The sequence below is a fragment of the Chionomys nivalis genome, chromosome 23, assembly GCF_950005125.1.
Source record: "Chionomys nivalis chromosome 23, mChiNiv1.1, whole genome shotgun sequence".
NCBI lineage: Eukaryota > Metazoa > Chordata > Mammalia > Rodentia > Cricetidae > Chionomys > Chionomys nivalis.
Genome location: NC_080108.1, coordinates 6,074,639 through 6,087,993, shown reverse-complemented (window position 1 = coordinate 6,087,993; position 13,355 = coordinate 6,074,639). Strand labels below are relative to the sequence as shown.

General features: G+C 45.9%; 1 protein-coding gene across 2 annotated transcripts in view; it reads right to left on the bottom strand.

Annotated features, from left to right (window-relative positions):
- Positions 1 to 13,355, bottom strand: part of Me3 (malic enzyme 3) — a 154,517-nt gene that overhangs the window by 12,891 nt on the left and 128,271 nt on the right. For both annotated transcript variants that reach the window (XM_057756483.1, XM_057756484.1), the window contains one exon: positions 9,523 to 9,632. In XM_057756483.1, the coding sequence (XP_057612466.1) occupies positions 9,523 to 9,632 (110 nt within the window). The remainder of the gene's footprint in view (positions 1 to 9,522; positions 9,633 to 13,355) is intronic.

Sequence of the window (13,355 nt, the reverse complement as noted above, 5' to 3'; positions counted from 1 at the left end):
CTCAACCGCAAACCCCCAGAGTCTGCCTGTCTCTGACTTCTACCTCCAATGTTGGGGTTAAAGAAAAGAGCAGTCACATCTGGCTTTTTATATGGGCCTTGGAGATTCGAACCCAGGTCTTCAGATTGGCACAGCCTCCCCCAAGCTTTGTCAGCTAGTCTTATGGTAAACTTGGCTGTGCCTTTGCCCACTTAATCTTCATTAAAATACCATGGAGGAGGTATTCTTGTGTTTCCTCTATAGGGGTTTTTAGTTTTAAACTTCCTCTCGGTACAGGGAGGCTCAGAGGAAAACAGACGCAGCCAGGAGAAGTTGAACGGATTATGTATGCAGGACTTCACTTCAACGGGTGAAGAAGGATGAAATGTTCCAAGATGGCGCACATCTTCCCAGCAGGTCTCCAAACCCTCTGTCTCATGTGCACCCTTTGCCACCCCTGCAGAAGCCACAGAGGTCCTTTCAGCTCCTAGTCTAAGCCACCTCCGTGTGCCCTGGGATCTCCTTCTCATGGACCCGCAAAGTTTGCTCTCCCATTCTTTCCTTCCGTTCTTTGTCTTCAGTTTCCCTCTCTCTGCTGGGTCATCCCTATCAGTGAATAAACAAACTGTAAAACTTTTATATGAAAAAAGTCTTGCCCTTATAGGCCCAACCCTACTCTTACTACCTTCTATAGTCAAGCCCGTCAAAGATCCCAATGTGACCACTGCCTCCAATTGTTTTCTTCTTTGTCTTGGGGGAATCCAGTCGACCCAAGGGACCAGCCCACTTCTTGTCGAGGTCACTGAGCAGCTCCACCTTGCGAAGCCCAGAGGTCAGTTCTCAGTTTCCTGTCCTTTAGCCTCTCAGCGGTACTTGGCACTGTGACCCGCTGCTGCTCAGAACTCTTCCTGAATATGGCTCCCAGAACCAGACATCTACGGGCTGTCTACTTCAGCCACCTACTCCACGGTCACCCTTCTGGGACCCACTCTGGAGGCCTCGCTCTAGGAGGGCAAGGTGTCTTAAATTCCAGATAAGATCTCAAGGCAGAAAGCAGCAGGTCTGAATTATAAAAAGGGATCTTGGCAAATCAAGTTACCGTCTCCACCACTGACTTCCGTTGTTGGGTGAGGCGAGGATTAGTTCTTGGGCGGTGTGCCGGAATTTTAAAATGGAGGGGAGGAAAACTGCTTAGATTTTTGGAGGCAATCACCCCAAGAAGTCTGAGAGCCCTATGGCTCTTGCCCACAAGTGATGTGAGCTGCTTGTTCCCATTCGTGATGAAGGACAAACTTTCTTCTTCTTTGGTGGGAATATTCCATAATTACACTTCCCGCAAACAGAACACTTGAGTCTGTAGGTTTAGCAAAAAGCAAAAAAGGACAAGCTGAGAATATTCCTTTAAACAGTCCCGCTTGGCCGAGTTGGACCAGTTTCTCTGTTGAACAGACTTCAGGAGGAAGGGGTGACAGTGTCAGTGACTGGCAGCCAGAGGGATGGGGAGGGGTGGGCTGGGTCAAGGGCTGGCTGAGGTGGTTGTGGATCCGTGGGTCTCTGAGGACTGGGTGGCTTCTATAAAGCTAGGCAGACTTTTGCCGTGCTCCACTGCGACTCCCTTCCCACGGCAGCCAGCCCCTGACTTTGTTTTCTCATTCATAGGCTTTGAGGGCCAACTTGGGGCCATCGAAAGCAACAGATAGAGCAACAGAATAGACTTTTCTCTGGGAGCTGCCAGGACCACTTCAGCAGAGGCCGAGTCCTCTTTCCAGTCCCTTGGCAAGACCTTTGAGACTGCTTCAGCAGGCTGTGTCTTAAAGGACTTTTCTATAGCTCCAGGGTGCTCTAGAATGCAGAATATTAAATTGTGGGATGTGTAATACCAGTGGTCAAGAGCTTCTGAATGCACAATAACAAAAAATTAGTTCAAAGCCGAGCACATGGCAGGTCTGAGGTCTTCTGGCAGGGCTCGGCTCTGTTGCATTGTGGGGCTCATCTGCAGCCCTGGTTCTGAACATACAACGTGCTCGCTTAGCACTGCATGCGTGATCCTAGCGTGCAACACCAAGCAAGCCTGCCTGAGCCGCCCTGGCTCAGGCTTGCGCCTGGTGTCTGTTGCAAATCACAGTATCTCTGCTGTATCCACAAAGTTTTCTGCTCTTATAGAAAAATACGGTTTAATTATGGAAAAGTGATACAATATTTTTATACTGCCATGTCTCAGGTTATAAATACTAAATATGTGTATCTTTGGGTTGTTTTATGTTAGAATGAATGTTTTTCAAATTGCTGTTTGTGTGGTTGACTTAAGCTTTATAAATCTTTGTTCAGTGAATTTGGGCTTGAGAGTAAGAATTTCCAACAGTTTCTGGCCCAGCCCTAGACACACTTCCGCCGCTTTGTGCTATATCTGTACATGAAGTGGTGTTCTCAGCACTGATGGCTTTAAAATGAAAATACTTCAACGCTGAAAAATGTTGAAGCTGGCTTATATCCTGCAGTGTCAAATGTTCACTCGTGATTTGATTTTTACCTTTATATTTGATTTTAAAATTAATTGTACATGCCTCATTACCATGAAAACTCGCATTCATCTTTAATAAAAGGCAAAAATTACATGCATACCAAAGAGTTGCTTTAAAATAAATTTCGTATTGATTTGATATCAGTAAATGTTTGATTTGAATACACAATCTATATACTTTCATGTTCCTCTGAGGGGTTGTGGGTGGGAACAGAGTAAGAAGCCTGCTCTCGGAACAGTTCCAGAGGCTAGAGCGGGCCTCTCCTGCCATAGTCTGCGAGGACCTGGGGGGGGTAATTGTCATTTTTTAGCTTCTCCAGGTCCTCAGCTGCCCGGCTGCTGGGAGACATGGGGTCGCGGGGGGATTGGTCCCAGGAGTGAGCAGCCTCAGACCACAGGACATGGTGGGAGGAAGGTTGTGGGTGCTGGGGAGAAACGAGCAGGGAGTGGGGTGGTGAACTCTGTTGTGGGGAAGATCAGGAAAAGGCCTGGGACTCCGGATGTGTGTGGTAGGGAGGTGGGACGTGAGTCCTTGGTGGCTTTCAATGACATTGCTGTTTTGTAAACAGGACAAATTAGTGGCAAAAAAAAAAAAAATATCTTTGGGGCTCAGCCGCTCACGTGCTTCTGTCTGTGCACATGGCGGCACCTGTAGCCAACTGCACCCACTGAGGTCATCTTTCAGCTATGTGTGTCTTGGCCAAGTGCCCCATCGGTAGCTCTGGGGAACATTCTGTGGAGTGGAACGCCATTGTCTAGTTGTGGGTCACCTGGGTGCCTGTGGCACAGCCTGGATGTAGCATCCCGAGGGAGGCCACTCTAGTGCCTTTAAGCATCAAGCAAAATTAGCCAAGGTCAGGAGCAAAGTTCTGGCTGGAAGAATTAGCACGTACCAAATTATGGAACTAGTAGAAAATTCACAGACCAGTGAGTTCATTGCTGTAAGAATAAGCTCTGTTGGGTGACGACGGGGATGGCTCAGTGGGTGAAAGCCCTTATTGTGCAGTCCTAACGACCCACGTTCAATTACCCAAACCCACAGTCGAAGGCGAGAATTGACTCCTGTGGGTTGTCCTCTGATCTCCCACGTGCACGACAGTGTGCACACCGTCGCACACACATCATACACACAGCAATAATAAAAAAAAATTAAGAAACAGAGGGCACACAGGAAAGTGGAGAGAAGCACGGTGGCCATGGCTTCCTTTTCAACAGGCTTCAGTTGCATTGTGCTCACACGTTCTCCTCATTTTCATCACCACCCTGTTTTGGGTCTTAATACCTCTTCCTTATGCCCAATTTACGCTTTATAAATACTAGTAATAGGTCCAATAAACTGAGCGCTGCTGAGTGGCTGTTCCTGTACACGCCACACACACACACCTCAGTTAGTGCAACGTGGGTAATGCCGCAGATACTTGGCAATGAACTGGCAGAGGTTTCAACTCACTGGAGTAGGGGCTGGCTTGAGAAAAGCATACGGGCTGCTCTGGTATTTGCTGATTCCTAGTCACGGTTGCTAGTTCATTTCAGAGGAAAGATAAAGAATGCTACATATACTTCTCGGATAGAACCACAGAGCAGCCGAGTGAGGGTAGGGAGACAGATGCAGAAGCTTGAAAGTGAGAAAGCATACAAGGCTTAGGGGCATGCGCTTCTGCGATCCCAAGCAGTAGGAAGGCAGTGGAGGCAGGAAGACCACCTCAAGTTCAAGGCTAGCCTGGGCTACACAGCAAGACCCTGTCTTAAGAACAAATAAACAGACAAAAAAAAACCCTCAAACAAAAACACAATTGTGAAGGGGTGGCACAGCACACAGGCATCTATCTTGTCTGGCTATCTATCCTTGAAGATGCAGGACTAGAGGCACGGGTAAGTTTGGTAGGGTGCACTGTGTTCTGGAGTTGATGAGCCCATTGTTTCTTGTCCCCCCAGTCATATTATTTGGCTTGCTTGCAGTGGAGGTCAGGGCCCAAGGTCACTAGGTCAGCAGCATTCTGTGCCTGATTCCTCTCCTTCAAGCTCTTCTTCCCAAGGTCAAAGTTAGTCTCTCCCTAGCACAACTACCCCCACGGCCGTTCCCCTTCCCCCATCTCACTCTTTCCCCCAACAGCTGAAACAACAAAAGTCACCTGAGCCTCCTCGGGTCCAACATTCCTGAAGAGGCTGCCAGCACTGAGTCAGCGCGCCGGCAGCTCTGTGCGCCAAGAACCAGCCTGGCCCGGGTGGAGGATTTCTACTGGCCAGAGCTGGGGTGAGGACGGAGGATACAACCAGGAGGAAGTCTCTCTGTGCTCCCGCTCCGGAGTTCAACCCCGTGGGTCCTATGGGGTCTATGATTCAGACAATACAAATAAGGTAGTTGATGTCACACACATTGGAGCCCACAGGAAGCTCAGCCTGGGGCTCCTGAGGACCGTGGTGCCATCTCTCCATGCTCCACTGAGGATAAGAGGCAGGGATTATGCTTAAGCAGACAGCGTAGACCTAGTCTCTTTTTCATGGGGGCTACCTGGCTCCAGTCTTTACAGTATGTGGGCCACAGGCAGATTCTGAGACTATTCCTACATCTTTCTGGGGTGGACTGCCCGTCCAAGCTTGTGCTTGTGTAGACAGAGGCAGAGAACCCTATAGAGACTCAGCCTGGACCTTGAAGCCTCAACTAAGACCACTAAGCACTCAGGCCAGATCAGGGATGGGACGATTAGACACATTTCTTCACGAGTGGGGACAGTAGCCTGCGGTAGGGCAGGACTGTGGGTAAGGGGCTTTCTGCAGCTGAGGCTCTGCCTGCATCAGCTGAGGCAACAAGTCTCCTTGAAGGAAGATGTGGATGGATCTCCATGACAACCTCTTCCCATTTTGATTAGTTCTAGGGGCTCATCTGCATATCAGGCTGTGGTCACAGAAGGCTGCGATTATCTCATAGAGTGCCTGCCATTCTTGTTCTGTCTCCTATTTCTTTCCCTAAGTTCTAAATTTATGACCTCTGTCTTAATTTCTGAGAAAAGAATAGGAAATTTATCTCCCTTTTTTTTTTTTTGGTGAGAAACAGAAACTCTCCAGCTGCCTTTGTCTGAGAGTCTATAGATAGGACTCAGAACTCAATGAACTTAAACAAATGAATTAAATTTTAAAAATTGTTTATGCATATGAAATTATACATATTTGCATTCATGTCTAATATCTGCGTATGAGCACCTGTGAGGTGCATTTGTATGTGCACCTCATACATTTGTATGTGCATTTCATACATTTGTATGTGCACCTCATACATTTGTATGTGCACTTCATACATTTGTATGTGCATTTCATACATTTGTATGCGAACCTCATACGTTTGTATGTGCACCTCATACATTTGTATGTGAACCTCATACGTTTGTATGTGCACCTCATACGTTTGTATGTGAACCTCATACATTTGTATGTGCACCTCATACATTTGTATGTGCACCTCATACGTTTGTATGTGAACCTCATACATTTGTATGTGCACCTCATACGTTTGTATGTGAACCTCATACATTTGTATGTGCACCTCATACATTTGTATGTGCACATCATACATTTGTATGTGCACCTCATACGTTTGTATGTGCACCTCATACATTTGTATGTGAACCTCATACATTTGTATGTGCACATCATACATTTGTATGTGCACTTCATATGTTTGCATATGCACCTCATACATTTGTATGTGCACTTCATATGTTTGCATATGCACCTCATACATACGTGGACATATGTATGATGATCAGGAGAATGACCGGCTGCAAGGCAGGGACCAGCACAGTCATTTCTACAGGAAGAGGTGTGATGGTGGGAATGTTGTTTGTATGTGTGAGTATCATGCATCTGATGTGTCAATCATTGTGCTGGGAACTGGGGATCAAAAATAAGTATGCCATGGTTCCTGACTCCAGACATTTATCATTTAGTGAGAGGCAGAGAAGGCAATGGAGTCATCTAGAGTGAAATGGTTTGGATACAATGCACCCTCCAATGGTGCACATGCTGAAATCTTGGCCTATGCTGGTAGATTGGGTCATTGAGAGGGGACTGGATCATGAGGGTTCTGACTTCACCAAAGAGCCCACTGAGGGAATCAGAACTTTAGGGTGTTGATGAGAATAAGGGAGTAGGGTCTGGTTGGAGGGAATGGTTGCCAGGGGCATGCATTTTAAGGATGTACCTGGTCCCAAGACCCTTTTGCTCTTACTACTTCCTGTTGCTATCAGGCAACTAGCTCTGCCCCATCTGCCAAGATGCTCAGCCTCATCACAGGCCCCGGCACAATGGACATGCACTGAAACCTCTCCGCAAGTGAACAACAACAAACGCTACCTTCTTTAGGCTGTGTTTCTCAGCCGTTTGTTATGATGATGTAGAACTGATGGCTGTAAGAACAGATGGAGGAGAGCGCATGGGTGGGTACCCAAACCAGACAACCTTGGGGCAGGTCACCCACTGAGCAGAGTCGTGGAGGATAAAGGAATTCCACAGGTGAACATGATGGGAAATAGCTGGACATGGTGGCACACTCCTGTACCTCCAGCACCGGGGAAGTAGAGGCAAGAGGAATAAGGGGCTGAGACCAGTCCTGTCTCCAAAACCAACCAAACAGACTGAAGGGACGATTGCAGGACAGGGAAGAGGTCTTGCTCCCCAGCCCATGTGTTTCAGCAAAAGGGTGTAGAGTTTCTCACAAAGGGATGGATAGCATAGTGAATCATTGTTTCCCTCTTGGAGGAACATTCTGGCATCAGCGTGGGGGAGATGGAGGTGGACAAACGGTGGGACCCTGCTGTGTTCCTGTGCATGTTTATGAGGCTATCATAACCTGTTTATGCTTATAAGTCTGTCTGTCTGTCTGAGCATCTGGAGCCCGTGTACCAGGTGTGTCGACCATATGGACTTGTTTTCCACTTGGCAGCCCAGGGGACTCTGACCACGGGCGTCCTGTTGCTGACTCATGTGTGACTGGCATCACGGGGAACTCGTCAGCAGGTGCTTCCTCCAGGGCCACAGACACGTTTGCCCGTTAGGTTGGTTGAGAGTTGTGAGTTGACCGATAGGTAGTGAGAGAATTCTCTTCTCCTCCAGCCAGCTCTCTGTACTGCAGGGCTGTACTGCAGGGCTGTAGTGCGGAGCTGGAGGGTACGTGGCTTGTTGGGTTGCGGCTGGCATAGCCCACCAATGCCTGTTGCAGGCCTAGTATTGGGGGGCTGGAGAGACAGTATGAGAAGCTGAGTTTTCCCTCTGGGTTTTCCCTTCTCTGGGCATCGAGTCCCCAGGCCCTGAAATAATGTTTGGCCTCAATTCTCTAACAGTGTGCTATAACTACCACTCATTGACAATCTACAACAAATTAATACAAATAAGTGATCGTATTCCTGTTACTCTCTAATGTGGACCAAAAGAACAGAGGCACTTGGCTCTGTGGTTTTAAACCTGGAGCAGTATGGTAAGTGGTTATGAATGTGGAATTTAGAGTCCAGAAACCGGAACTCCACTTTCATTTGAACACTGTCTGGGCAGACAAGTTACTTATTCTCTTTGCGACCTGGTTTCTTCATCCAGAAGATACAGACACTAGTATCTCATGGGATTAAATGTGGGAAGTCCCAGAACAGCGCCTAGTGTGTCACAGATGTTCAGCAATGACCTTTAAGCTGGGCTTATGTTCTCTCGAGTATACCCCTAGCTGTCTTCGTTGTCCTCGTTTCTGGTGTGTGAAAGCCAGCCGACGTTTACTCGGTCGCTGACCAGTCCATACCAGTCCATTCCTTTCACCTGACACGGACTGTTGGCTTAACGGGCGTGGCTCACAAGCTTCATCTGTTAAGTAACAAGATATGTGCAGCCATAAAGGTTTCCCTCGGGCCTTACAAAAACCTATGAACTATTCTTACTGAGAACTCCTGGGTCAGATAAGAACATTGCTGAGAAGCCTCTGTCCTGTTCCAGCTTCAGATACAGGCACCCCCAAAACTAGAAGCAATTTCCTTCAAGGTTTCTAAGACTCTTAAACAGGTGACCAAGGGACATGGTGCCCAAGATGCTTTATCCTGACTCGGGAAATGCTCTGTGTCTCCGGTTGCCAGTACCTTTCAAGCCTATAACTTCCAGCCAAGCTTAGGGAAGGACTTGTCATGGCTCTCTGATGGATGCACCTTGTGTTTGGAAAGTCTATGAGCAAGATATGGCTAGAGAAAGCCATTCTTATGAACATTGATGTTTTGATCTGATAAATCATGGAGAACTATTTTCTGTGTATAAGCTCTCCATCTTTCTCTCTTAGCATGTACATGTATGTGTGTTGTATGTGCACACGTGTATGGGGTGCACATGGTACCAGAGTGCCTAGAAGCTGGAGGACACCGAGTATCACTTGTGCTTTATTTTATGGAAACAGGGTCTCTCATTGAAACGGGAGCTGGTCTGGAGGCCAGAAACCCGCAGTGACCCTCCTGTGTCAGCCACACTGGACTTGCACGCATGTGCAGTAGGCTTTTGATGTGAGTGTGGAATCCAAACTCAGTCTTCATGTGTGGGCAGCAAGTGCCATTTACCCACGGAAGCTTCCAGTCTCCCAGTCCCGGCTCTTGAAATCTTTACAATGCTTTCCTGATGCAGTTATTGCCATCTCAGAACAGATGATAAAACCATAGTCAGACAAGCGATTTTTCAAGTTCAGATACGTAATAATTGACAGTAGTCTAAAGAATTTCTTATAAATATGAAACCATGCAGTTCCTATCTACCTCTGAGGTAGTAATGATTTCCATTTGGCGCTTACGCACACCAAAGCTCAGCCAAGTGGAGAGATATGTTCAAGGTCACAGAGCTAAGAATCAGCCAAGTGGAAGCTGACTCCAAGACTAGCATTGTTCCTTAAACAGGTTCTGGCGGCAAGCCAGCTATGAGATGAGATTCCCGCCCCGGCTTTTGGCATGTGGGTGAACCTTGTGAGAAGGTGTTATTACCCAGCGACTTTGTTAGGAGGGTGACTGTACCTTGGATATCATCGTTGAACATGCAGTACTTGTTGCGGTATTTGTTGAGCAGACGGAAGGCATTGGCATTGGCGAAGTCTTCAAACTGGATGAGGCAATTGATTCCGAACCTGTAGGGCAGGGAAAGACAGAGGAAAGAATGTGTGATTACTCCTGGAGTGGATCCTATCGGAACTGGATACAGGGAGGCTCAGGACAAGAGGTGAGGGTAATGTGGCTCCTTCCTCCTATTTTTTTGTCACCGGACTGGATCAGCAACTCCCAGAAGTAGACCTTTGCCTGCTCCATGATGTATGCAAATGGACAGTGTAGGGCCGAGGGCGTCACGGTCTACCCATTCAACCTCACTGTATCTCATGGCTCCCCGAAAACCACCATGCCCACCGTAGGAACATCAGCAAGGTTGAGATAGGTCCTGCCTTCCGTGCAATCTGTGGATCCAAGATCCCAGCAGAAAACTCACCCGAAACGCAACAGTGAATAGAATCACTCGGGGTCTGGAAGCTTCCAAGGCCAGCTGTCACCCTCCCCAGACCCCGAGGCTTAAAATCATTCCACTCCTCTACATGCATGTGATATTCTCCAACAAGACACAGTCAAGGCTGTGAAAGGCCACGCCATGAAGTCACTATTATCCTGGTAGAGATGTTCCCCACCTTCCGGGATTAGAAGAATAGTTAGGAAAGCTCAATGAAAGTGTGGATCACGAGGCCCGTCTCACAGATGACTTCAATCAGGGCCTGTGGGACGAGGCTCAGAAATCTACATTCTCAGCTCCCTAGATGGCTGTGATTACAGAAGCCTAGAAAACTACGAAACCAGCCTTGGTGGATGCAAAACAAAAAAACTCTATTAAAATATATAACATTTATGGTTTGAACTTTGTGTATATTGTGAAATATTTGCCATAACTAGGCTAGCTGACATATTTACTGTCATATATGGTCATCTTTGTGTGTATGGCCTAAACACTTGAGGTTTAGTCTCTTAGCGAATTTCAATTATACAAATCGAAGTTTTTATTTAGCAAATACGGCACTATCAGCTGCAGCCTGCAGGTGACTTTTAGACTGCAAAGTGCTAAGTCCTAGTCTCATTCTGAGGCAATTCTAGCAGCCCTGGCTATCCTACAACTTGTTTTGTAGACCAGGCTGGCCTCGAACTCACAAAGACCCCCCCTCCTGTCTCCCCAGTGCTGGGATTAAAGGTGTGCGCCACCACGGCACGACCCTCTGGCTGCAAGTCTTATCCACACTCATGGAGTGTGAATCACTGATGAGATAGATGGTTAGGGGCCTCTCTGTGTCTCTCAACCCGGCTCTCAGACTTCTTTTCCTTCCCTGTGAGTTTTGAGAGAGGACTAGTCACAACTGGTTTAAAATGGAGTTGTCACAGATCCCCAGGTGTGAGAAACAACACAGAAGGCGGTAGGGGAAGAAGACCTCAACCAGGCCAGGTGAGGAAGCAGTCAGAGTAGTGGGATGCAGGAGACTTTTTCAACCACAGCGCTAGCTCCAGAGGGCTCTAGAAGAGGGGAGAAGACTGAGGTGTAAGGGACTGGGCTGGATGACAGAAAGTGCACAGCATTGGCCTTGAGCTTCAGCGGAACCCTCAGAAGACTTACTGGTTTGTAGTTCGATGGGATGGCAGGAGAGAGGACTGTGAAATGTTTCTCTTTGAGCTCCTTTCATTATGAGGTATGATGATCAGCATTTCAAGCTGTTATCTCTGTGTGTAATTACATATAGACCATTTTTCTACCTCTTTGAAAGTAGTTCCATAATTTCTTTCAACAGTGCAGTCCATGATTTACTATTCTTTTAACAAGCAGTGCTGTACACTACCCAACACACAGGTGCCTGATAACATGTTAGCCCTTCATATCTGTAGATTCTACACTCATGGATTCAACCACTCCCCTGCTGAAAATGTTTAAGAAGATCCAATATATATAAAGATGCTTTTCTGTTATTTGACTAAAGAGTGTAAAGCATTTTACATGCAGAATTTATAATATATAAGGTATGATAAATAATATACAACAAATAATTATACAGGGCAATGTATGTAGATTATATTACATAAGGGACTTGACCATCCACAGTTTTGGTACCCATGAGGAGTTTCACAACAAATCTCCCTTGGATACGAAAGGACAATTGCACTATGAATAGAAATAATAAATAAAACCACCTACTCATAATGTCATGCCTGTCAAGCCCAAATTTACTGTGAATTTTTTTGTTCAGGTTATGAATTGCAAGTGTTTGGGCTGGGAGTAGGGAACAGAATGTCTTGACATTTTGCTATACATAAGACTTCCAGTGTTGTTTCACAACTAGCCTGGGGCAAAAATTCTGAGAAGCTTAGACAACAAAACACGTGACGGGTGTGTATTTTTCCATCATATACTAATATATATATACTCGCACACTTGACCTTGAAGCAATACCGCCACTCATTTGCTAAGGAAACAATAAGGCAAAATTATAAATGCCTTTTTTTATTCAGTGTGTTTCTGTTTCATGTTTAATTTAATTTTACAAGAGAAATTCCCTTTGGTCCCATGGAATATAGAACAAAACCTTCACAATTCTGATTAATCTAATTCCTACTTGGAATAGAATAAAGAAAAATACAAGGCCCTAAGAACCCAACAGTTCCTAGAACTTCTGAACCTTCTTAAACATGCCCTTCTTTGGACATGCATCCCCAAGGATGTTCCATGGACCAGGAACAGCCCCTGTCAGACAGATTCCACACTGACCCCTTCAGGTCTCGGACTTCTTCCACTTTTTCCCTCCTTTTCGTCTATTGTGTCCGTTCTTTCTCTCCATCATGAGCTGGGAGTCTTGAATCCTAATCCCTTAGCCTCTCCTGTATGACATCTATCAAACTAACCTAGTATGAATCAGGAACCACCCACCCATCTATCAGTCCGTCTGTCCATCCATCCATCCACCCAGTATTATTCTATCTGTAATTATGTGAAACCTGTGATGAGCCAATACCATCAATCAACATTTTTGGAAAAGAGTAGTTACATGAAAGAATTGGTGGGTTTTTGATGTTGTGAATTTATCTCCTTACTTGTTCAACTATTTACTACTTAGTTAAGAACAAAACCAAAAATTCAACATGGAAATCTAAACAGATCAGGTGAAAAATAAAGTTCTCAATCCATCCATGTACAGTCAAACACAGGTTTTTACTGAAATATAAATTCAAATGTTAAATAGTAAAAATCGCAATCTACAGATTCAATGCAATACCCATCAAAATCCCAGCAAAATTCTTCACAGACCTTGAAAGAATGGTACTCAACTTCATATAGAAAAGCAAAAAGACACAGGATAGCCAAAACCATCCTGTACAGTAAAGGAACTTCTGGAGGCATCACATTCCCTGGCTCCAAACTCTACTACAGAGTTACAGTACTGAAAACAGCTTGGTACTGGCATAAAAACAGACAAGAGGATCAATGGAACCTAATCGAAGACCTGGATATCAATCCACACACCTACGAACACCTGATTTTTGACAAAGAAGCAAAAAATATAAAATGGAAAAATGAAAGCATATTCAGCAAATAGTGCTGGCATAACTGGATATCAACACGTAGGAGAATGAAAATAGATCCATATTTATTGCCATGCACAAAACTTAAGTTCAAATTGATCAAAGACCTCAACATAGAACCAACCACACTGAACCTCATAGAAGAGAAATTGGGAAGTACACTTGAAGACATTGTCACAGGGAACCACTTCCTGCATATAACCCCAGTAATGCCAGGTGGCAGTAGTACACACCTTTAATTCCAGCACTCAGGA